The 27,732-nt window shown below is 37.5% G+C and overlaps 1 protein-coding gene across 9 annotated transcripts in view; it reads right to left on the reverse strand.

Moving 5' to 3' along the window:
• Window positions 1-27,732, reverse strand: part of RIC1 (RIC1 homolog, RAB6A GEF complex partner 1) — a 173,814-nt gene that overhangs the window by 120,401 nt on the left and 25,681 nt on the right. For all 9 annotated transcript variants that reach the window (XR_008537235.2, XR_008537237.2, XR_010148981.1 and 6 more), the window contains exon 2: window positions 25,635-25,742. Coding sequence is in view for 4 of the 9 variants with exons in the window: in XM_063788723.1 (XP_063644793.1) it covers window positions 25,635-25,742 (108 nt within the window). In the remaining 5 variants the exon portion in view is untranslated. The remainder of the gene's footprint in view (window positions 1-25,634; window positions 25,743-27,732) is intronic.

A 27,732-nucleotide genomic window follows, 5' to 3' on the forward strand; every position in this document is an offset into this window, starting at 1 on the left:
CAAAGATACTCCTTGAGAAGAGCAACTCCAACACACATAATTGTCAGATTCAGCAAAGTTGAAATGAAGGAAAAAATGTTAAGAGCAGCCACAGAGAAAGGTCGGGTTACCCACAAAGAGAAGCCCATCAGACTAACAGCCGATCTCTTGGCAGAAACTCGACAAGCCAGAAGAAAGTGGGGGCCAATATTCAACATTCTTAAAGAAAAGAATTTTCAACCCAGAATTTCATATCCAGCCAAACTAAGCTTCATAAGTGAAAGAGAAATAAAATCCTTTACAGACAGGCAAATGCTGAGAGATTTTGTCCCCACCAGGCCTGCCTTAAAAGAGCTCCTGAAAGAAGCACTAAACGTGGAAAGGAAAAACTGGTACCAGCCACTGCAAAAACATGGCAAATTGCAAAGACCATCAAGGCTAGGAAGAAACTGCATCAACTAACAAGCAAAATAACCAGCTAATATCATAATGACAGGATGAAATTCACACATAACAATATTAACCTTAAATGTAAATGGGCTAAATGCTCCAATTAAAAGACACAGACTGGCAAATTGGATAAAGTGTCAAGACCCATCAGTGTGCTGTATTCAGGAAACCCATCTCAGGTGCAGAGACACATATAGGCTCAAAATAAAGGGATGGAGGAAGATCTACCAAGCAAATGGAAAACAAAAAAAGGCAGGGGTTGCAATCCTATTCTCGGATAAAACAGACTTTAAACCAACAAAGATCAAAAGAGACAAAGAAGGCCATTACATAATGCTAAAGGGATCAATTCAACAAGAAGAGCTAACTATCCTAAATATATATGCACCCAATACAGGAGCACCCAGATTCATAAAGCAAGTCCTTACTGACCTACAAAGAGACTTAGACTCCCACACAATAATAATGGGAGACTTTAACACCCCACTGTCACCATTAGACAGATCAAAGAGACAGAAAGTTAACAAGAATATCCAGGAATTGAACTTAGCACTGCACCAAGCAGACCTAATAGACATCTACAGAACTCTCCACCCCAAATCAACAGAATATACATTCTTTTCAGCAACACACCACACCTATTCCAAAACTGACCACATAGTTTGAAGTAAGGCACTCCTCAGCAAACGTAAAAGAACAGAAATTATAACAAACTGTCTCTCAGACCATAGTGCAATCAAACTAGAACTCAGGATTAAGAAACTCACTCAAAACCACTCAACTACATGGAAACTGAACAACCTGCTCCTGGGAAATGAAGGCAGAAATAAAGATGTTCTTTGAAACCAACGAGAACAAAGACACAACATACCAGAATCTCTGGGACACATTCAAAGCAGTGCGTAGAGGGAAATTTATAGCACTAAATGCCCACAAGAGAAAGCAGGAAAGATCTAAAATTGACACCTTAACATCACAATTAAAAGAACTAGAGAAACAAGAGCAAACACATTCAAAAGCTAGCAGAAGGTAAGAAATAACTAAGATCAGAGCAAAACTGAAGGAAATAGAGACACAAAAAAACCTTAAAAAAAATCAATGACTGCAGGAGCTGGTGTTTTGGAAAGATCAACAAAATTGATAGACCGCTAGCAAGACTAATAAAGAAGAAAACGGAGAAGAGTCAAACAGACGCAATAAAAAATGACAAAGGGGATATCACCACCAATCCCACAGAAATACAAACTACCATCAGAGAATACTATAAACACCTCTACACAAATAAACTAGAAAATCTAGAAGAAATGGATAAGTTCCTGGACACATACACCCTACACCTTCCCAAGACTAAACCAGGAAGAAGTTGAATCGCTGAATAGACCAATAACAGGCTCCGAAATTGAGGCAATAATTAATAGCTTACCAACCAAAAAAAGTCCAGAACCAGATGGATTCACAGCTGAATTCTACCAGAGGTACAAGGAGGAGATGGTACCATTCCTTCTGAAACTATTCCAATCAATAGAAAAAGAGGGAATCTTCCCTAACTCATTTGATGACGCCAGCATCATCCTGATATCAAAGCCTGGCATAGACACAACAAAAAAAGAAAATTTTAGACCAATATCCTTGATGACCATTGAAGCAAAAATCCTCAATAAAATACTGGCAAACTGAATCCAGCAGCACATCAAAAAGCTTATCCACCATGATCAAGTGGGCTTCATCCCTGGGATGCAAGGCTGGTTCAACATACGAAAATCAATAAATGTAATCCAGCATATAAACAAAACCAAAGACAAAAACCACATGATTATCTCAATAGATGCAGAAAAGGCCTTTGACAAAATTCAACAACCCTTCATGCTAAAACCTCTCAATAAATTAGGTATTGATGGGATGTATCTCAAAATAATAAGAGCTATCTATGACAAACCCACAGCCAATATTATACTGGATGGACAAAAACTGGAAGCATTCCCTTTGAAAACTGGCACAAGACAGGGATGCCCTCTCTCACCACTCCTATTCAACATAGTGTTGGAAGTTCTGGCCAGGGCAATCAGGCAGCAGAAGGAAATAAAGGGCATTCAATTAGGAAAAGAGGAAGTCAAATTGTCCCTGTTTGCAGATGACATGATTGTATATCTAGAAAACCCCATCGTCTCAGCCCAAAATCTCCTTAAGCTGATAAGCAACTTCAGCAAAGTCTCAGGATACAAAATCAATGTGCAAAAATCACAAGCATTCTTATACACCAATAACAGACAAACACAGAGCCAAATCATGAGTGAACTCCCATTCACAATTGCTTCAAAGAGAATAAAATACCTAGGAATCCAACTTACAAGGGATGTGAAGGACCTCTTCAAGGAGAACTACAAAGCACTGCCCAATGAAATAAAAGAGGATACAAACAAATGGAAGAACTTTCCATGCTCATGGATAGGAAGAATCAATATCGTGAAAATGGCCATACTGCCCAAGGTAATTTACAGATTCAATGCCATCCCCATCAAGCCACCAATGACTTTCTTCACAGAATTGGAAAAAACTACTTTAAAGTTCATATGGAACCAAAAAAGAGCCTGCATCGCCAAGTCAATCCTAAGCCAAAAGAACAAAGCTGGAGGCATCACGCTACCTGACTTCAAACTATACTACAAGGCTACAGTAACCAAAACAGCATGGTACTGGTACCAAAACAGAGATGTAGATCAATGGAACAGAACAGAGCCCTCAGAAATAACGCCGCATACCTACAACTATCTGATCTTTGACAAACCTGAGAAAAACAAGCAATGGGGAAAGGATTCCCTATTTAATAAATGGTGCTGGGAAAACTGGCTAGCCATATGTAGAAAGCTGAAACTGGATCCCTTCCTTACACCTTATACAAAAATCAATTCAAGATGGATTAAAGATTTAAACGTTAGACCTAAAACCATAAAAACCCTAGAAGAAAACCTAGGCATTACCATTCAGGACATAGGCATGGGCAAGGACTTCATGTCCAAAACACCAAAAGCAATGGCAACAAAAGCCAAAATTGACAAATGGGATCTAATTAAACTAAAGAGCTTCTGCACAGCAAAAGAAACTACCATCAGAGTGAACAGGCAACCTACAGAATGGGAGAAAATTTTTGCAACCTACTCATCTGACAAAGGGCTAATATCCAGAATCTACAATGAACTCAAACAAATTTACAAGAAAAAAAAACCCCATCAAAAAGTGGGCGAAAGATACAAACAGACACTTCTCAAAAGACGACATTTATGCAGCCAAAAAATACATGAAAAAATGCTCATCATTACTGGCCATCAGAGAAATGCAAATCAAAACCATAATGAGATACCATCTCACACCAGTTAGAATGGCAATCATTCAAAAGTCAGGAAACAACAGGTGCTGGAGAGGATGTGGAGAAATAGGAACACTTTTACACTGTTGGTGGGACAGTAAACTAGTTCAAGCATGTGGAAGACAGTGTGGTGATTCCTCAAGGATCTAGAACTAGAAATACCATTTGACCCAGCCATCCCATTACTGGGTATATACCCAAAGGATTACAAATCTTGCTCCTATAAAGACACATGCACACATATGTTTACTGGGGCACTATTCACAATAGCAAACACTTGAAACCAAGCCAAATGTCCAACAATGATAGACTGGATTAAGAAAATGTGGCACATATATACCATGGAATACTATGCAGCCATAAAAAAGGATGAGTTCATGTCCTTTGTAGGGACATGGATGAAGCTGGAAACCATCATTCTCAGCAAACTATCCCAAGGACAAAAAACCAAGCACCGCATGTTCTCACTCATAGGTGGGAATTGAACGATGAGAACACATGGACACAGGAAGGAGAACATCACACACTGGGGACTGTTGTGGGGTGGGGGCAGGGGGGAGGGATAGCATTAGGAGATATACCTAATGCTAAATGAGTTAATGGGTGCATCACACTAACATGGCACATGTATACATATGTAACAAACCTACACATTGTGCACATGTACCCTAAAACTTAAAGTATAATAATAAAAATTTTAAAAAAAGAGTAAACATGGTGAGAAAAATGTTTGTTCAGTGGAAGTTTTTTCAAAACAATATAGTTTTAATTTACATATAATGCCATAAGTAAAAATAACCCTTATATCTATGCTCTAATTCTTTTCCTGTGTTTTAATGTTTACAAAAAAAAATTGAGATTAACATAAAATATGGAAATACAAAGGCCTACAATAGCAAAAGCAACTTTGAAAATGAACAAAGTTGGAGATCTAACACTGTGTGATTTCAAAAAGTATTATATATCTAGAGTAATCAAAATGATGTTAAATATATACAAATAGATCATGGAACAGAATGAAGTATATAGAAGTAAACCCACACATATGTAGACAACTGATTTTTGACAAAGGTGCAAAAGATACGCTGTGTAGAAGGGATAATCTTTTCAACTAATTGTACTGGAACAGATATCAAGATGCAAAATATGAACTTAACAACAAGAAATCAAGGATCCCATCTAAAAAAATGGGCAAAAGATTTGAACACACATTTTACCAAATAAGACACACACATAACAAATAAACAAATGAGAAAAATGTTCAACATCATTAGTTATTAGAAAAATGCAAGTTAAAATTATAATGAGATACCACTACACCACTACCAGAATGACTAAAATTAAAAAGGCATACCCTACCACATGTTGGCAAAGATAGAGGAAAATAGAAACTCTCATACACTGCTAGCGGGAATGTAAAATAGTATAACTACTTCAGAAAAGTTTCACATTTCCTTTAAAAGTCAAATATACGTCTACCATATAATGTAGCTGTTCCACTCATGGATATTTACCCAACAGAAAAGGAAATATGCATCCATACAAAGACTTGTACATCAATGTTCATGTAGTTTTGTTTGTTACAGCCCCAAATGGGAAACAAGTCAAACTGTCCATCAACAGATGAATGGATAAACCAACTGTGAGAAATCCGTAAACTAATACTCATAAGGAATTACTGATTCACGACAAAATGGATGAATCTCAAAATATGCTGAGAGAAACTAGAAAAAATAAGTATACAGTGTATGACTTAATTTATATAAAACCAGAAGACACAAAGTAATTGGCAGTGACAAAAAGCAGATCAGTCGTTGGTTTTGAGAGAGGTGGGGATTCTTAAAACAGTAGAGCAATTTTTTTCTTTAAACCCCATTAAAAAAGTGCCAGTGAGATTTCTTTTTAAGATACAAATTGATAAGGAGATGCCTATGGCTCTAATAATGATGCAGAAATAGAGCTTTCAAAATATTACTAACATTTCATTATTAGCCATGTATTCTTGAGCAGGTTACTTAACCTCTCTGTACCCTAGTTTGCTCAACTGTATGATGGGAATATAAAAGTATCTACCTTGAGAAGATTGTTATGAATAACAAATTAATTTTAATATACATAAAGCACTACAATAGTGCCTAGAACATAGACACCTCCCAAAATTTACTACTATAATTATACAATTTAATCTTCAAGTACACAGTTAATTCATATTCAATATATTTCATACAAGGATAAAAAACTATAGAATACATTTGAGGAAAAGAATCATTAAATTAGTAACGTTTCAGAATCTGATAAAGCTTTGGTTACCTAGAAAATTTGCTTATCCAGGCCAGGTGCAGTGGCTCACACCTGTAATCCCGGCACTTTGGGAGTCTGAGGTGGGCGTATCACTTAAGTCCAGGAGATTGAGACCAGCCTGGGCAACACAGCAAGACCTGGTCTTTCATTAGCTTTACAAAGGTGGTTTAGTTTTGGGGAAGGGCCATTATCATTTAAACTACAAATTTCTCCTAAAGTTAGCATGGCCTAGGCCCAGGAATGACCAAGGGCAGTTGGGAGGTTAAAGGCAAGATGGGGGTTAGATTAGGTTTCTTTTACTGTCATAATTTTCTCATTGTTATTTTTGCAAAGGTGGTTTCAAGATCAATAATTTACCATTGACTGCAAATGTGCTGTATGTATATTATGAATAGCATAATTTTTATATTCAGTATATAATTAAAACTCTTCCTCATCTTTCAAACGAAGAAGAGTTTAGTGAAAGTTTAAGCAACTGGTACATTAGTTTTTACATATGATTCCTCCATGTTATTTGTAGGCCGTTTTGTATGTACATTTTTCCCCCCTAAAATTCCCACTAGACAGTACAGAGGGAACAGTCTGATAGCTTTATTTTTATATCAGAAATAATTTCACATTAATTTATTAAGTGACACCTTTTATACTACACTAAATATTAAGACAACAAAGAAGTTAGAAGAAATTATACTTGCCGTAAGTTGAAGAAATAAAGTACATACAAGAGTAACAAAATAATTTAATATTTTTGGCCACTGAAAATCTAATTTTTATTTCACTTATTTATTACTTATAGTTGTTAGATAGGAGTTCTAAGTTTCTCTTCAAAGAATCGATATGTCAGTAAGTTCAATTCTTTGCCTTCTACTTTTAAACTTAACTTCCTCATAAAGCAATCTCTTTAGATTACCTCCTCCACCCTGACTCATTCCGATTACCTACTCCACCCTGACTCGTTCCCATTACCTGCTCATTCTCCACCCTGACTCATTCCAATTTCCTGCTCTGCCATAACCATTTTTCCCGCCAAACCACTCGCCCACTCACTCTCTTTAAATTAGCCAATCGGAATTAGTTTAGCCTGTGCGGTCTAACCCTAGCCAATAGGGGAACGACACAGCAGCAGGGGCCACGTGCATCAGGGATAAGAACCCCTTCCCCTCCCATGTCCAAGTGTGCGCTCACCATTGCTCCATCTGTAAGGGCGCACCCCTCTATAGAAGTACATTGCCTTGCTGAGAATTAAAAAGAAAATTTTATATTTGAGTGCTATTTCTTTTGTGGCACCAACACTTTATTTAGAACATAGTTGTAAACCAAAAAGTATCTGAGACAGGTCTCAATCAATTTAGAAGTTTATTTTGCCAAGGTTAAGGATATGCCCGGAACAAAAAAACAGAATCACAGTGACAGTCTGTGATCTGTGCCTTTCTCCAAAGATGAATTTGAGGGCTTCAATCTTTAAAGGGGAAAAGTGGGCTGGAGGGGAGAGAAGGAGGGTATGGTAATCCACAAGTTCCAAGAGAAAAGAGCAGGTAGGGGAATAGTCAATTATGTATTCGTCTGGCATCATTAAACAGGCACTTTACATAAGATATGGTGAACATAAGTAGCTACTTGTGGAGTAGGTAACCTAACCTTTTATCTGTAGTTATCAGCTCAGGAACAAAAGGAAAGGCAGTTTCTTGCATGACTGGGCTTTCAGCTTATTTTTTCCCTTTTGGAGTGGTGAATTGGGGTCCTGAGTTTTTATTATCCTTTCACCACCATCTTATTTCTAGAACTTTGTGGAGATGTTAAGATAAATATAATATTAGTTATAGTAATCTGGCTTATATTAAATATATTGAGTAAATGCTGACCTGCTTCTAGTAATTTAATTCATCCTTACTTGGGTTATTTAAAACATGAATTAACATTTTAGCTTATATGAATTTTAAAATTCATACAGGATCATAAATGAATTTTTGTTAAATTTTTTTTAATGAATGACAAATTTCTCCATGTTCAATGAAGAAAACCCGAGAAACACAGAAAGTAACAAAAATAAACTGCCAATAGTTTCACCATTCACAGATAATCATTATTAATTTTTATGTAGTCCTTATGTCTTTTTCAGGGACATTTGCAGAAACTCTTATATTTTACAGCATATTAGACTTCTGCTGAAGTCTGTTTTTAAATCCAAACTGATGATACTGTAAATGCCTGCTAATGTAACTGGTTACGACGAGCACAGTTGATAAATCTGTTAGTTTCTTAAGTAGAGGGTTATCTAAAATACAACTTTTTTCTTTATATAAAGCTATCATACAGTTTTATAATCTGCCTTTATGACATTATTTTATCACAAATGTTGTATAAACTTAACATTCTTCTGTAACTTGATTTTAAATGTCTGCATTGGATTCTAACTCAGAAATGAGTAAATTTTTAAATTGATAAATATATACAGGAACTTTTATCATTTTCACACAAAATTGGAATCTTAATTTACACATTACCATGCAATTTGATTTTTTTCACTTAGTGTTTTCTGACTGTTCTTCCACATTCATAGATACACTTATTACTAATTTTAGTATTTGTGTGATATTCCAAAGTATGGAAGTTTCTTATTTACTTTGCTATTCTTTTCTTGATGGACCTTTGGCAACTACAGACAATGCTGCAATAAACATTTATATATATATATATATATATATATATATCTCCTTTATGTTTTGGTGCATATATATTTTGTGGGGTACCTTCCCTTAAGTAGGATTGCCAAGTCAAAGTGTATATATGTACATTCATTTTAATATGTATTGCCAAATTTATCCAAAAAATTACATTAATTCCCAGTATCACTCTAATTGTTCCTAGAATTCCTGTTTATGCCTGCATTAGATTGGTGAAAAATGGTCTTATTTTAATTTCCATTTGTTTCCTTCCTAGTGATGCTTATCTTTTCATTTTTATTGGCTCTTCATACTTCTCCTTCTGCAAGTTGCCTTGTTCGTCCATTTTTCAATAGGATGGTCTTCCATAGGAAGTTTTTATTAATATGAATATTAATACAGATAATAATTGTCCCTAAGCATTGCATATACCTAACATGGATGGTATGGTCATCACGTTTCATTTTCTTGTCTAAACTTGTTTATCACCTATCTCTCACTAACCTAGGAATTAGTTACATGTCCACTTGCTTGTCCTGTTCACTGTAGCTCCAATACCAAGGCATTCCCTTATTAAACGAAATAAATTATCCGAACATACCATTACTTAACCGAGATAAAGGACATCCTGTCTAGGTACAGGATTGTTAGAGATTCTTTTTTCATGGCATGAGATGTTGTTCTAATGTTCCCTTAAGTTTCTAGGGTTAGTAGTGAGAAGTCTATTGTCAATGTGATTCTCTTTCCCTTTTCTCTGAATGATTTTTCTCATGACTGAAATTCAGTTATTTCTGCACATTATCTCTAGATATGTATGTTTTTTCATTAAACTTTTTCCACATAGCCCCACCCGCAATCAAATGTATCTAAGTCTCAGCCTTTTCAATCTGACAACCTTCAATGTTTCTAAACTAGGTAAGTTTCTTCTATTATTTCCTAAACTAATACTTGTTCTGTCTTGTTTTCTTTCTATAACACTCATTCCCAAACCTCTTGAATTTGCTCCTGCAGGTCTCTTATCTTTTCAAAAATAATTTTATTTCTATATGCCTTACATCATGAAATTGTTTCTATTTGATCTTCTGGAACAAAAGATTCAGCTCTCACAAGGGGTTATTTATCAGTTCATCTGTTGAATTTTTCTCTTAGGAAATTTTTAGCTCTGAAAAGTCCTGATTATGTTCTAATTACATTTTCTGAAAGTTCTTAGTAATTTTTTTCTTAATTTACTACATTCTTCTGTCTCATCCCTGTGGCTCATCAATAGGAGCCACATATTTTACTTGTTTAGTTTGGTCTTACATCGTAAAGTTAATGAGCTCCCTTAGTGGTTTTTTCTTTGCTGTGTTCCATTAGCCACCTGTAGAGGTTAGGCTTTGATGTGAGTATCTGGCAATGCAAACCTACAGATGCTGGATAAAGTGACAGTTTGCAGAGGCAGACAAGCTCACATACTGCTGAGCTGAGGCTTCAGCAGTCTCCTCTCAGGCACTGTCTCTGAGTAGAAGGGCCGGCTTCCTCAGACCATGATGTGTGGCAGCAACTGAGTTCACCTGTGCAACCTCTACTCTAAGTCCGCAGCAGTTAACAGAGTTTTATGGGAAGCCCTGCTAATGTCCACTTCCAGGAGCAGACACATTCCTCCCTTTTCTGAAGGGAAACCACAGGATTCCACTTTTTTAAGCTCACTTAGAGAACTGTGAAATCTCAGATCCTGTCTCAGTGCCTTAAGGAGTGGCAAAGCAAACCTTTCCCTCTGCCTGGTCCTTCAGCACCTATTCTTTCCCTAAGAACTTGATATCTTGATGATTCTGACTTTAGGCTCATGTTTATACTCCTGAGAAGAGAAGAGGAGTTAGGAATGGGGGCTTAGTCCTTCTATCTTCTCAGAATTTAGAAATTAACTTAAACCATTTCTACTAGTTGTTCAAAGTTTTTGTTTGTAGCCTCTGCCTGCAAAACAGGTTCTTTTTTATCTTCATTTCTTTCATTATGATATAAAATAATACAGGCTGGGTGCAGTGACTCATGCCCATAATCCCAACACTTCGGGAGGCCGAGGCAGGCGGGTCACCCGAGGTCAGGAGTTAGAGACCAGCCTGGCCAACATGGCAAAACCCTGTCGCTACTAAGAATACAAAAATTAGTTGGGCCTGGTGGCGAGCACCTGTAATCCCAACTACTTGGGAGGGTAAGGCAGGGAGAACTGCTTGAACCTGGGAGGCGGAGGTTGCAGTGAGCAGAGATTGCGCTGTGCCACTCCACTCCAGTCTGGGTGACAGAGCAAGATGCCGTCTCAAAAAAAAAAAATAAATAATAATAATAAAATAAATAATACAGAGAGCCATCAATTATTTGGTAATAGTTTAGAAAGGTCACTGATATTTTTGTATCATCTGTTTAGCAAGACATTAGGAGGAGGAGAGGAGCCTGAATTCTGCTAAAGTGTAAATGTAAACAATTACCAGTCATTATTCCAGAGGTCACAAGATTTGCAACTTCCCCAATTACTCCTGCAGGTAACATCACTATTGTAGAACCTAAGATTGGCCTTTTCAGATACCTTCTCAGGTTTTTGCATTTCTCACGGCGGAGGGCTCCACGTGGACCCACCAACTGGTCCTGGTCCTGTGGTCCTACTCAGAAGTGGACTCGACATGAAGACCATTTTCCACACCTCTGGTTGCCTCCCTAACCAATCAGCAGCACCCATTCCCTGCCCCACCAAACTATCCTTGAAAAACCCTAGCCTCCAAATTTTGGGGAAGACTGATTTGAATAATAAAACTATGGAGCTTCTGTTCAGCCCGCTCTTCATGAATTAAACTTTCTCTATTGCAATTCCTCTGTCTTGATAAATCAACTGTATTCAGGCAGCAGGCAAAACGAAACTGTTGGGCAGTTACAATAGTTTTAATGGATATATCTGGGCTCATTCCATCTTTATATAATGCTTAGGATTTTATATATAAAAATGAAATGACTCAAAAAATCATAAAAGGAGTATTAAGGCAATTTTATATTACATGGTTAAGAATTCTACTGCACAGTAGTATACAATAAGTAGGTCATGGCAGACCAACTCTCCCAACAGCTAGAAAAAGGCAGAAAACACAAAAAATTATATTTTTAAAGGCATCAGGCAAGCTATGGAATCAATAAAGCCTAGACTGATTAAAATTCATAGTAGGAGGGCTGTTCAGAAGTAAGCTGATTTTTTTTCCCCTAAGAGCATTCACCAATTCTGGGCACAGGCTAAGAAAGCAGCAGACTTAGTTCAGGCAGACGCCTGCTGGAGCAAAGAAAAATCAGCAAAGCTCTTGGCAGTTACATAGGGTTGAAGAAATAATCAGACTTGAAATGCCTCAACTCCACAGCCAATTTTTCCCACAAGACATCTGCTGAACTTAGAAGCTGCAGAAGGGGCTCAATGGCTCGAAAGCAAACTTCATACAGGCAAAGTAAAATTTCCTGTATTTGTGAGATGCACAGGTATCCATACTAATTGGAGACCTGATGTGCCTCAAACACATAACCAGTGAAAAAGATTCTGTGCTTAGTCAAACTTTAGTCAGGCTCCTAAACCTTCTTCTCTTAGGTCCATCTGTGCATTTCCTTATAAAATCCAGTTGAGCAAGACCCCCACACTTGATATCTGATTAGGTGGCTCATCCTCCAATCTCCCCTAAGTGATGTCTGATCACCCTGGTCTGTCTTCAGCAAGAATCCTGTTGTTTTAGCCAGAATCCCCATTACCCCTGATGTTTCCTCTTATTAATTTTCTATCCATTGACTCCCACACTGCTCCTTGGCTATAAATTCCCACTTGCGCATGCTGAAGAAGTGAGCCCAATCTCTCTTTCCCACTGCAAGAACCCACTGCAGTGTTCCCTATATATACTGCGATAGTCCCCAAAAAAGTTTTCCTTACTGTGTTTCAACAAGTATTATTCAATAATTTTTTCTTTAACACCAATTTTACCCTCAAGACATCTGCTGAATTTTGATGTCATATGGGCAAGATGACAATCAAATGCCCATCAATCAACAAGTGGATAAAGAAAATGTGGTATATATATACACCATCGAATACTACTCAGTCACAAAAAGGAGCAAAATAATGGCATTTGCAGCAACCTAGATGGAAGTGAAGACTATTATTCTAAGTGAAGTAATTCAGGAATGGAAAACCAAACATCCTACGTTCTCACTCATAATTGGGAGCTAAGCTATGAGAACACAAAGACATAAGAATGATACAATGGACTTTGGGGACTCAGGGAAAAAGGTGGGAGGCGGGTGAGGGATAAAAGACTACAAATTGGGTACACAGTGTACACTGCTTGGGTAATGGGTGCACCAAAATCTCCCCTGTCTTGGGAGTAGGATAAGGAAATCTTACATGACTGGCTGACAACAGAGAAAACAAAAGAGAAACCTCAGAGGCCACCCATCAGAAGAAATACATACTATGCAAAAATAGTTTCAAAAAATCATAAAAGGAACTCTTCAGTAATCAAGGAGCAGAACCCCAGCAATCTCTGAGGGCTAGGAGAATTAGATTTCCAAAGTCACCACAACATAATACTCAGTCCAGTTCTCAATGAAAAATGACAACACATAAAAAGAAACAGAAAAGTATGGCCCAGTCATAGAAAATAAAGAATATGGCAGAAACCATCCCTAAGGAAGCCCAGACATTTGAATTATTAATCTGAGACATTAAATCAACACTCTTAAATATGTTCAATGAGCTAAAGGAGACCATGGGCAAAAAACTAAAGAAAATCAAGAAAACAATGTCTAAACAAAATGAGAATATCGATAAAAGGGAAAATTTTTTTAAAGGAACTGAAAAAATTCTGAAGATAGAAAGTACAGTAACTAAAATGAAAAATTCACTACAGAAATTCAATAGCAAATTTGAGCAGACAGAAAAGATAAATGTACTTGAAAATAAGACATTTGAAATTATGCAATCTAAGGAGCAAAAAGAAGAATAAAGAAAAATAAGCAGAGTCTGGGGGACCTGTGGGGCACCATCAATCACAACAACATACATAATATAGGAATAGAAGTATGGAGGAAAGAGAAATGGTTGAAAATGTCAGGAGCCTTAATGAAATCCGTGAATATACAAATCCAAGAAATTCCAAAAAGGATAAACTCAGAGACCCACACTGAGACATACTAGAATCAAACTGCTGAAACCAAAAGACAGAATTTTGAAAACATTAACAGAGAAGCAGCTTATCAAATATAAGGGTTCCTCAGTGATATGGTTTGGCTGTGTCCCCAAACAAATTTCATCTTGAATTGTAGTTCCCATAATCCCCATGTGTCGTGGGAGGGACCTGGTGGGAGGTAATTGAATCACAGAGGTGGTATCCTCAAGGTGTTCTCGTGATAATGAGTGAGTTCTTACGAGATCTGATGGTACTTTAATAGGTGGCTTTTCTCCCTTTGCTCAGCACTTCTCTCCTGCCACCACGTGAAGAGGGACATGTTTGTTTCCCCTGCTGCCATGATTGTAATTTTCCTGAGGCCTCCCCAGCCATGTAGAACTGTGAGTCAATTAAACCTCTTTCCTTTATAAATTACCCAGTCTTGGGCAGTTCTTTATAACAGCATGAGAAAGAACTAATACAGTAAATTGGTACTGCAGAGAGTGGGGTGCTGCTATAAAGATACCCAAAAATGTGGAAGCAACTTTGGAGCTGGGTAACTGGCAGACGTTGGAACAGTAGACATCCACACTTAAAAAGGCACATCTCAGGCCCAGTGCAGTGGCTCATGCCTGTAATCCCAGCACTTGACAGGCCAAGGCAGGATGATCGCTTGAGCCTAGGAGTTTGAGACCAGCCTAGCCAACGTAGTGAGATCATATCTCTACAAAAATTAAACAAAATCAGCCAGGCGTGGTGGTGCGTGCCTATGGTCCCAGCTACTAGGGAGGCTGAGGGAGAGGATCACTTAAGCCCAGGAAATCAAGACTGCAGTGAGCTATGATCATGCCACTGCATTTCAGCCTGGGCAACAAAACAGGAAGCTGTCTCAAAAAAAAAAAAAAAAAAAGGTGGGGGTGGAGGGACATTTCAAATAAATAACCTAAATGTGCACATAAAATAACTAAATAACAAAGAGCAAAGTAATCCCGAAGCTAGCAGAAGAAAGGAAATAATAAAAGTTAGAGCAAAATAAAAAGAGAATGGAAAAACAATAAAGAAAATACACTTTAACAAAAATTATTTTTTTCCTGATACGGAGTCTTGCTCTATTGCCCAGGCTGGAGTGCTGTGACAAGATCAAAACTCATGGTAACCTTGAACTCCTGGGCACAGGTGATCCTCCTGACTCACCCTCCTGAGCAGCTAGAACTACAATCATGTGCCAACTCACCTGGCTAAGTTTATTTTTTGAAGCAATGGCATTTCGCTATGTCGCCCAGGCTCCCCTGTAACTCCCTGCCTCAAGCAATCCTCCCGCCTCAGCTTCCCAAAGTGCTGGGATTACAGACATGAGCCATCACATCCAGCCAAAAGACGACTCTTTGAAAAAATCAACAAAACTGATAAACCTCTAGGTAAGTTAAGAAAAAAGGGAGATGATTCAAATCACAAAAATCAGAAAGAACATTACCAGTAATTTTGCATAAATAACAGAGATTATGAGAATACAATAAAGAGTTGTATTCCAACAAATCAGACAAGCCAGATGAAATTGACAAAGTTCTAAAAACATACAATCTACCAAAACTGACTTGAGAACTATAAATCAATATATTGTGTGAATACAGATGCAAAAGTCCTCAGCAAATACTTCATACATCATGACAAAGTGGGATTCATTCACTGAATGCAAGGATGATTCAATATAGGAAAATCAATCAATGAAATACACTACATTAACAGGATGAAGAAAAAATCCACGTTTCTCAATTGACGCAAAGAGAGCATTTGACAAAATTTAACACCCTTTAACAATAAAAGCATGCCAGAAACTAAGAACAGAAGTAAATAACCTCAACATAATAAAGACCATATATGAAAAACCTAAAGCCAACATTATACTCAATGGTGACAGACTGAAAGCCTTCCCGCTAGAACAAGAACAAGATAAGGATACCCACTTTTACCACTTAATTCAACATAGTATTGAAAGTTCCACCAAGAGCAATTAAACAAGAAAACGAGATAAAGGCATCCAAATCAGACCACAGAGATGTATAAATAATGCACACAAAAATTATTAGAGCTAATAAAGTTAGCAAAGTCGTAGGATATAAAATCAATACACAAAAATCACATATATCCATACAGCATGGATGAGAAAGGTTTCCTGCAGTGTAGCACAGCCACACTGCCAGATCATGGCCAGACTGCTTCTTTACGTGAGACCTCAATTCCCTCCTCCTCATGGGGTAGTGGGTCTTCCCAGCTGGGGTCTTGAGCCACCCCCAATTAGACAGAGCTCTAATTTCCCCCCAGGACGGAGTATACCTGAGTGGTGGGGTAGGCTGCCACACTGGCATTCAGGCTTCTCAATCAGTCCAGCCTGTGGGTCCTGGAGAGCCCATACCAATTGGGGGCTGAAGGAATCCCCAACACAGCACACCTGCTGCAGCCAGACTGTTTCTTTAAATGGGTCCCTGATCCCGTTCCTCCTGACTGGGTGACATCTCCCAACAGAGGTCTCCAGCCACCTCCTCCAGGCACATCTGAGCTAGCAACAGGTCAGTACCCCCCTGTGAAGGAGCTTCCAAAGAAGAAGGAGGCTGCCATCTTTGCTGTTTTGCAGCCCTCCCTGGTGATACCTCCAGGTACAGGAAAAATCGAGGCAACTAGGGTCTGGAGTAGACCCCCACAAATGGCAGCAGTTCTATGGAAGAGTGGCCTGTTAAAAGAAAAACAAACAGAAAACAACAACATCAACAAAAAAGACCCTACAAAAAACCCCATTCAAAGGTCAGCAACCTCAAAGATCAAAGGCAGATAAGCCCACAAAGATAAGAAATTAATCAATGCAAAAACGCTAAAAACTCAAAAAACCAGAGTGCCTATTCTCCTCCAAATGACCACAACACCTCTCCAGCAAGGGCTCACAACTGGGCTGAGGCTGAGAAAGCTGAATGACAGAAGTAGGCTTTGGAAGGTGGGTAACAACGAACTTCACTGAGCTAAAGGAGCAAGTTGTAACCCAATGCAAAGAAGCTAAGAAACATGACAAAACAATACAGGACGTGCCAAGTTCTTAGAGACCTTCAAAGAGACTTAGACTCCCACACAATAATAGTGGGAGACTTTAACACACCACTGACAATGTGAGAGATAAGCAGCCAGTTTAGAGAGGAATTTAACTGACCTATTAGAGCTGAGAAACACACTACAAGATCAAAAAAGACAAAGGGCATTACATAACAATAAAGGGTTCAATTCAACAAGAAGAGCTAAATGTCCTCAATATATATGCTCCCAATATAGGAACACCCAGATTCACAAAGCAAGTTCTTAGGGACCTTGAAAGAGATTTAAACTCCCACACAATAATAGTGGGAGACTTGAACACACCACTGACAATACTAGGAGGAGCCAGTTTAGAGAGGAACATAACCGACCTGTTAGAGCTCAGAAACATACTACAAGAACTTCACAATGCAATCACAACTATTAATAGCAGAATAGACCAAGTGGAGAAAAGAATCTCAGAGCTTGAAGACTACCTTGCTGAAATAAGATAAGCGGACAAGAATAGAGAAAAAAGAATGAAAATGAATAAAACCTCTGAGAAATGTGGGATTATGTAAATAAACTGAACCTAAGACTGATTGGGGTACCTAAAAGAGATGGGGAGAATGGAACCAAGTTGGAAAACATATTTCAGGATATCATCCAGGAGAACTTCCCCAACCTAGGAAGACAGGCCAACATTCAAATTCAGGAAATGCAGAAAACCTCAGTAAGATATTCCCTGAGAAGATCAACCCCAAGACATATAATCATCAGATTCTGCAAGGTCAAAATGAAAGAAAAATGTTAAGAGCTGTCAGACAGAAAGACCAGGTCACCTACGAAGGGGAGGCCCATGAGACTAACAATAGACCTCTCAGTGAAAATCCTAAAAGCCAGAAGAGATTGGGGCCAATATTAAACATTCTTTTTTTTTTTTGACGGAGTCTCGCTCCGTTGCCAGGCTGGAGTGCAGTGGTGCAATCTCAGCTCACTGCAACCTCTGCTTTCTGGGTTCAAGCAATTCTCCTGCCTCAGCCTCCTGAGTAGCTGGGACTACAGGTAAGCGCCACGACACTCAGCTAATTATTTTTGTATTTTTAGTAGAGATGGGGTTTTTCACAATGTTGGCCAGGATGGTGTCGATCTCTTGACCTCGTGATCCGCCTGCCTTGGCCTCCCAAAGTGCTGGGATTACAGGTGTGAGCCACCGCACCTGGCCAATATTAAACATTCTTAAAGTAAAGAATTTCCAACCCAGAATTTCATATCTGGCGAAACTAAGCTTTATAAGCAAAGGAGAAACAAGATCCTGTTCAGACAAGCAAACGCTGAGGGAATTCGTAACCATCAGACCTGCTTTGCAAGAGCTCCTGAAGGAAGCACTAAATATGGAAAGGAAAAACCATTACCAGCCACTACAAAAACACACTGAAGTAAACAGATCAGTGACACTATGAAGGAACCACATAAGTCTGCAAAATCACCAACTAGTATCTTGATGACAGGATCAAATCCACACATAACAATACTAACCTTAAATGTAAATGGGCTAAATGCTCCAATTAAAAGACACAGAATGGCAAGCTAAATAAAGAACCAAGACCCAGCGGTATGCTGTCTTCAAAAGACCCATATCATGTGCAAAGACACACATCCCAAAATAAAGGGATGGAGGAAAATTTACCAAGCAAATGGAAAACAGAAAGAACCACGGACTGCGATCCTAGTTTCTCACAAAACAGACTTTAAATGAAAAAAGACAAAAAAGGCAAAGGGCATTACATAAAGGGTTCAATTTAACAAGCGCCAAATATCCTCCATATATGCACACACAGTATAGGAACACCCAGATTCATAAAGCAAGTTCTTAGAGACCTTCAAAAAGACTTAGACTCCCACACAATAACAGTAGCAGACTTAACACACCATTGACAATATTAGGCAGATCACCAAGACAGAAAATTAACAGATATTCATGATCTGAACTTAGTTCTAGATCAAGTGGACCTGACAGATATCTACAGAATTCTCCATCCTAAAACAACAGAAACTAATTGTTCTCATCATCACAAGGCACTTACTCTAAATTTGATCACATAATCGGAAGTAAAACACTCTTCAGCAAATGCAAAAGAACTGAAATGATAACACTCTCTCAGACCACAACACTCAAAAAAATTCACTCAGAAGAATTAAGAAATTCACTCAAAACCACACAACTACATGGAAATTGAACAGCCTGCTCCTGAGTGACTTGAGTAAATAATGAAATTAAGGCAGAAATCAAGAAGTCCTTTGAAACTAATGAGAACAAAGAGACAATGTACCAGAATCTCTGGGATGCAGCTAAAGCAGTGTTGAGGGAAATTTATAGCACTACATGCCCACATCAAAAAGCTACAAAGATCTCAAGTTAACAACCTAACACCACAACTAAGAGAACTAGAGAAACAAGAACAAACCCAAAAGCTAGCAGAAGACAAGATATAACCAAGATCAGAGCAGAACTGAAGGAGATAGAGACATGAAAGACCATTCAAACGATCAATGAATCCAAGAGCTGGTTATTTAAAAAAATTAATAGAATAGATAGACTGCTAGCTAGATTAATAAAGAAGAAAAGAGAAGATTTAAATAAACACAATCAGAAATGATAAAGGGGATATCATCCTGACCCCAAAGAAATACAAACAATCATCAGAGAATACTATAAACGCATCAATGCACATTAAATAGAAAATCTAGAAGAAATGGATACATTTCTGGACACATACACCCTCCCTAAGACTGAACCAGGAAGAAACTGAATCTCTGAATAGACCAATAATGAGTCCTGAAATTGAGAAGTAATAAAGAGCCTAGCAACCCAAAAAAAAAAAAGCAGCCCAGGACAGACAGATTCACAGCTGAATTCTACCAGAGGTACAAAGAAGAGCTGGTACTATTTCTACTGAAACTATTCCAAAACAATTGAAAATTAGGGATTCCTCCTTAATTCATTCTATGAGGCCAGCATCATCTTGATACCAAAACCTGGCAGAGACAAAACAAAAAAAAGAAAACCTCAGGCCAATATGCTTGATGAACATCAATGCAAAAATTCTCAACAAAATACTGGCAAATATCCAGTAGCCCATCAAAAAGTTTATCCATCATGTCCAAGTAGACTTCATCCCCGGAATGCAAGACTGGTTCAACATACACAATTCAATAAATGTGATTCATCGCATAAACAGAACTGAACACAAAAACCACATGATTATCTCAATAGATGCGGAAAAGGTCTTTAATAAAATTCAACATCGCTTTAGGTTAAAAACTCTCAATAAACCAGATATTGAAGGAACATACTTCAAAATAATAAGAGTCATATATGACAAACCCACAGCCAATATCATAATGAATGGACAAAAGCTGGAAGCATTCCCCTTGAAAAAAGGCACAAGACAAGGATGCCCTCTCTCACCAGTCCTATTCAACATAGTATTGGCAGTTCTGGCCGGGGCAATCAGGCAAGAGAAAGAAATAAAGGGTATTCAAATAGGAAGAGAGAAAATTAAACTATCTTTGTTTGCAGATGACATGATCCTATATTAGAAAACCCCATTGCCTCAGCCCAAAAGCTTTGTAAGCTGATAAGCAACTTCAGCAAAGTCTAAGGATAGAAAATTAATGTGCAAAAATCATTAGCATTCTTATACATCAACAGGCAAGCAGACAGCCAAATCATGAATGAACTCCCATTCACAGTTGTCACAAATGAATAAAATACCTAGCAATACAGCTAACAAGGGAGGTGAAGAACCTCTTCAAGGGGAACTACAAACCAACGTTCAAACAAATGACAGATGACACGAACAAATGGAAAAACATTCCATGTTCATGGCTAGGAAGAGTCAATATTGTGAAAATGGTTATACTACCCAAAGTAATTTATAGATTCAATGCTATTCCCATTAAACTACCACTGACATTCTTCACAGAATTAGAAAAAAACTATTTTAAAATTCATATGGAACCAACAAAGAGTCCGAACAGCCAAGGCAATCAAAGCAAAAAGAACAAGGCCAGAGGCATCATGCTACCTGACTTAAAACTGTAACACAGGGCTACAGTAACCAAAACAGCATGGTACTGGCACAAGAATAAACACATAGACCAATGTAACAGAATAGAGAACCCAGAAACAAGAACACACACTTACACCATCTGATCCTAGCAAACCTGACAAACACAAGCAATGGGGAAAGGATTCCCCATGTAATATATGGTGCTGGGAGTACTGGCTAGCTGTATGCAGAAAATTGAAACTGGACCCCTTCCTTACACCCTAAAGGAAAATCAACTCAAGACTGATTAAAGATTTAAATGTAAAACCCAGGAAGAAAATCTAGACAATACCATTTGGGACACAGGCACAGGCAGAGATTTCACGACAAGGATGACAAAAGCAATTGCAACAAAAGCAAAAATTGACAAATGGGATCTAATCAAACTGAAGAGCTTCTGCACAGCAACAGAAACTATCATTGGAGTGAACAGATAAACAACAGAATGGGAGCAAATTTTTGGAATCTATTAATCTGACAAAGGTCTAATATCCAGCATCTACAATGAACTTAATAACTTACAAGAAAAAAAAAAATCCCATTAAGAAGTGGGCAAAGGACATGAACAGACACTTCTCAAAAGAAGACATAAATGTGGCCAACAAATACATTTTAAAAAGCTCAACATCACTGATTATTAGAGAAATTCAAATCAAAACCACAATGAGATACCATCTCACACAAGCCAGAATGGCTATTACTAAAAAGTCAAAAAACAACAGGTGCTGGTTAGGTTGTGGAGAAAAAGGAATGCTTTTACACTGTTGGTAGGAGTGGAAATTAGTTCAACCATTATGGAAGACAGTAGGCAATTCCTCAAAGACCTAGAGGCAGAAATACCGTTTGACCCAATAATCTCATTACTGGGTATACCCCCCAAAATATAAATCATTCTATTACAAACATTCATGCATGCATATATTCACTGCAGCACTATTCACAATAGCAAAGACATGGAATCAACCTGAATATCCCCCGATGACAGACTGAATAAAAGAAATGTGGTACATATACACCATGGAATACTATGCAGCCATAAAAAGGAACAAGATCATATCCTTTGCAGGGACATGGTTGGAGCTGGAAACCATTATCCTCAGCAAACTAACACAGGAACAGAAAATCAAATACCACATGTTTTCACTTATAAGTGGGAGCTGAATGATGAGAACATATGGACACATGGAGGAAACAACATACACTGGGGTCTGTTAGAGGATGGAGGGGCAGGGCGCAGGATGAGGGAGAGCATCTGGAAGAATAGCTAATGGATGCTGGGCTTAACACCTAGGTGATGGCATAATCTGTGCAAGGAAACCACCATAGCACATGTTTACCTATGCAACAAACCCACACATCCTACACATGTACCCTGAAGTTAAAAGTTGGAAAAAATCAGATATATGTCTACACACTTGGAATGAACAACCAAAAAGGAAACTTAAAAACAATTCCATTTACAATAGCATCAAAAAGAAATTTAAAACTTAAAAATAAATTTAATGAAGCAGGAAAAAGACTTGCATACTGAACACCAGAAAACACTCCTTACAGAAATTGAAGGTCTAAATAATTGGTAAGACATTGCATGTTCATAGGTTGGAAGACTTAAATTAATGCTTCCCAAAGAGAACTACAGATTCAACGCAGTCTCTACCAAATTCCCAATGGTATTTTTTACAGAAATAGAAAACCAGTTCAAAAAGTCATATAGCATCTTAGGGACTGGCTCAGAATAGTCAAAACTATAGATGATACTGAACTTATGATGGTTCAACTTACGACATTATGATGGATGTTTGGGGCTGTTAAATTTTTGACTTATGGTATTTTCAACTTACAATGGGTTGACAACGGGTTGACAGGACTTATATCCTGAAATACAACAATAAAATTGGAGGATTCCACTTCCTGATTTCAAAAGTTACTACAAAGCCACAGTAATTTAAAAACTGTGGTACTGGAATAAGGACAGACATATATAACAATAAAACAGAATGGAGCATCCAGAAATAACCCCAAATACCAATGGCCAATTGATTTTCAACAAGACTACCAAGACCATTCAATGGGAAAAGAATAGTTCTTTAACATATTGTACTGTAACATTTAACATAAAGTACAACTTTTTTTGGTAATATACATTCACTAATGAGAATTAGATTCTTTTTGTGGAAATAACATTTTTGGTAAATTGGGGTTTAAAGTACTTTTCCCTATCATCAAAATTGAGTGCAAATTTTCATCTATTAATGCTGGTCCTTAATGAGATTTTACATACTTCATATTTGAAAACATTTTCTAATACAGCAAAAGCTATTTTCCAAAGTTATTTAGTGTCTGTTAAGTGGTAGATGGTGGTCCTTCAAGTAAAGAAAAAAAAAAAGTCAGTCTCGGTAAAAAAAAAACCAAAAAACTTTCCAATAAACTTTTATCACTACCCAAGCCATAACAGCTGTGGAGGAGGGCAATTCAAGATATTCCTGCTTCCATCTCTGAAAAAACTTACACTAACCATAGGTTTTAAAAGTCTTATATTTTCATAAACTTTGCAAATCTGTCCAACTAAGTCTTTTGCTGCTCCATGTGGATTTTTACTACTATCAATTAATACAACTTCTTAGATTCTACTTCGGGTTGTACTGAATTAGTATTTTCTCAACTCCTTTGAGAATTTTTTTCATCTGGAATTGTTCCGCAGGTCATTCACAGTAATTCTTAGTCAATTCATACTTCACATGGACCACTGAAATTTACAACTGAGCAGTATTATAACATCTGTCAATTTATCAAAAACCAAGCAAACTTACTTTTACTGCACTTTCATTTTCATATTTTATTTTTGTGAAGGAATTTTGTGGTGAGCTGTTCTGTGCTAAATTTTTTAATTCTTCTAACTTAACCTTCAGTACATTCTGATAAGTGCTTAGTCTAGTGATGTCAGCTTATATTCTTTTGGCATAGCTATAGTGCCATTGAATAATAAATACAATATTTTGCCATCTAATTCAATAATAAAATAAACCACACTACAGTGTGCTTTAAAAACAAAACAAAGTCTTTTTGTCTTCTTTGGTTCTTTTGACATGAGTATGTACTAGAATAAAAATAATATAAAATGTCACAGAATGGCAATATGTGTACACTTGAAATGTTATGAAGTTACAACTGTGTTACTACACAGTGCATTGAACAGAAGAGCGAAGCAATGAGAGCACCACATACACTTGCTGTAAGAACTTCAACTCAATCTGCTATTGTAGCTTGAAAGAAGTTACAGACAATACATAAATCAGTGAGGATTTTCATGCCCCAGTAAAATTTTAGTTATGGACACTGAAATTTAAGTATCACATAATTTTCAACTGTAGCAAATATTCTTCTTTGACTTGTTTTGATTATTTAAATATGTAAAAACTATTCTTACATTATGGTCTGTGTACAAACAGGCACCAGGGCATATTTGGTACATGGTCAGTCATCTGCAAACTCCTGCTATAGGAAGCGTAGAACTACTCAGTATTTTTCATCATATGGAACATTTCAGATTATTAACCTAGTCAGTGTTATATATAGTATGGACTAGAAAGGGACCAACGCAAAGAGATAAGTTAGATATAAGGATATAGTAACTGGAAGCTGAGTAGCTAAGTTTATACACCTTATCTAATATACACTACCCATGTAACCTTGGATAAGACAATTTTTCAGATCCTCAATTTACACATCCATTATGAAGGATAATAGTATCTACTTCAAAGCACTTATCTAAAGATTAAACGGGATGATCCATGTAAACTGATTACAATTGTACTCATCGGATAGGAGGTGCTCAATAATGTTAATTAACCACATATATTACTGCTAATGCATATTAAGTCGTAATGACAGCCTTAGACAGTGATGAAACATGAACTGAAAAGGTAAAATTAAACATATCTAGGCACGTTTAATAGAACAGAAGAAAAAAAGGAGAAACAGATCCAAATGGATATGGAAATTTGAGTATGACATATGCACATAAAGCTTATTATTTTCTGGAATATCTTTTGGAATGGAAGGGAGGCATTTAAATATAAATTCAAGAATATCATGTGAATATGTTTTAAAAAACTAGATAAGACTTCAAGGACAAAACAGTAAAGTGAGAACAACAAACAGAAAAGGATATAGGTGCTATGTTTAGGGATGGAAGGAAGCAGCAGAGTCAAAACAGAAGCTATAGTAGGAGTAACACGCACAGAATAATTAGTAAAGCAGTTAGACTTCAAGGGCAAAACAGTAAAGTGAGAACAACAAACAGAAAAGGATACAGGTGCTATGTTTAGGGATATAGGTGCTTTGTTAAGGAAGTAGCAGTCAGAAGAAAAGCTATAGTAGGAGTAATCCACATAGAATAATCAGTAAAGCAATTCCTATCAGAATAAAATAAATACTTATGAGTGCAAAAGACTGAAAGAAAGTCATCTAAGAGAATCAAATTTAAATGCGATGTAATGATTTCATAAGAAAACACTATTTAACGGTAAAATCTACTTACTGATACAGCTATCATGGTACTATCTGGCCTCCATTCAGCTTGCTTGTAGGATCCAAACTGAGTAGATGATTTTGCAGGCTCCTTGTAGGTTACAATTAACACACTAGGCTGTGTGATTAAAAAAAAAAAAAAGTTGTATTTTTTATCAATATCTCATAAAAATACACAAATAAAATTTAAGATAACAGAGTATTCAAAGTATTTTTACAGTAAAATAAAAGACAATATTGATATTAAACTATCAGCTTTCAACATTGCAAGCATATCAACCAAAACAAAGACCTAAACCTACGCCTGTATTATTAAAGAAACTGAATTAATAATTAATAATCATCCAAAACAGAAAGAACCAGGACTAAATGTGTTCGTAGGTGAAGTCTACCAAACGTTTAAGGGAGAAATTACACCAATTCTTTACAAAGCCTTCCACAAGATAGAAGCAGGAGTACTTCCTAATTTTGAGTCCAGCATTCCCTTAATACCAAAATCAGAAAAGGATATTACATGAAAAGAAAACTACAGGCCAGGCGCGGTGGCTCATGCCTGTAATCCCACCACTTTGGGAGGCCACGGTGGGCGGATCACAAGGTCAGGAGATGGAGACCATCCTGGCTAACACAGTGAAACCCCGTTTCTACTAAAAATACAAAAAAATTAGCTGGGCGTGGTGGCAGGCGCCTGTAGTCCCAGCTACTCAGGAGGCTGAGGCAGGAGAATAGCGTGAACCTGGGAGGCAGAGCTTGCAGTGAGCCGAGATCACAACAACACTGCACTCCAGCCTAGGTGACAAAGCGAGACTCTGTCTCAAAAACAAAAACAAAAAAACACTACAGATCAACATCTCTTATGAACATAGACATAAAACCTCTCAACAAAATATTAGCAAATCAAATCCAACGAGGTATTAAAAAAAATTAAACACCATAACCAAATACGATATACCCCAGAAATACCAGCCTGGTTCAGCATTCAAAACTCAATTAATATAATCCATCACATCAACAGGCTACAGAAAAATCACATGATTATTTCAATAAACACAGAAAAAGCACTTAACAAATCTAACAACCAAGATAAAAACGCTGAGCAAGGTCGGGCGCCATGGCTCATGCCTGTAATCCCAGCACTTTGGGAGGCTGAGGCTGGCAGATCACCTGAGGTCAGGAGTTTGCGACCAGCCTGGCCAATATGGTGAAACCCCATCTCTACTAAAAATACAAAAATTAGCCGGGTGTGGTGGCAGGCGCCTATAATCCCAGCTATTTGGGAGGCTGAGGCAGGAGAATCACTTGAACCTGGGAGGTGGAGGTTGCAGTGAGCTGAGATTGTGAGACTGCACTCCAGCCTGGGCAAAAGAGTGAGACCCTGTCTCCATAAAACAAAACAAATAAACAAAAAACACTGAGCAAACTACAGAACAACACTCATTCATGATTTTAAAAAAACCTCTCAGGAATAGAAAGAAATTTTTTCAACGTGATAAAGAACATCTATGAGAAACCTACAGCTCAAGGCTTTCCTGCTAAGATCAGGAACAAGGGAAGGATGTCTCCACTCACAGCAGCTTTTCAACAGAATAGTGGAAGTCCCAGCTAATTCAATAAGACCACAAAAAGGAATAAAAGGTAAAGAGATTGGGAAGGAATAAATAAAACTGTCTTTACTCATAGATAATGTGATCATCTATGTAGAAAATTTGACAGAATTGACCCAAAAATCCTCCTAGAATAAGTAACTATAGCAAGGTTACAGGATCCAAGATTAATATACAAAAGTCAATAAATTTTCTATATACCAGCAATAAAAAAGTGGAATTTGTCATTATAAACACATTTGCAGGCCAGGCGCAGTAGCTCATGCCTGTAATCCCTACACTTTGAAAGGCCAAGGCAGGCAGATCACTTAAGGTCAGGAGTTCAAGACCAGCCTGGCCAACATGGTGAAACCTATCTCTACTAAAAATACAAAAATTAGCCAGGTGTGGTTACATCTCTACTAAAAATACAAAAATTAGTCCCAGCTACTCAGGAGGCTGAGGCAGAAGAACTGCTTAAACCTGGGAGGTACAGGTTGCAGTGAGCTGAGACTGCGCTACTGC

This window comes from Pan troglodytes, chromosome 11 (assembly GCF_028858775.2).
Source record: "Pan troglodytes isolate AG18354 chromosome 11, NHGRI_mPanTro3-v2.0_pri, whole genome shotgun sequence".
Classification (NCBI taxonomy): domain Eukaryota; kingdom Metazoa; phylum Chordata; class Mammalia; order Primates; family Hominidae; genus Pan; species Pan troglodytes.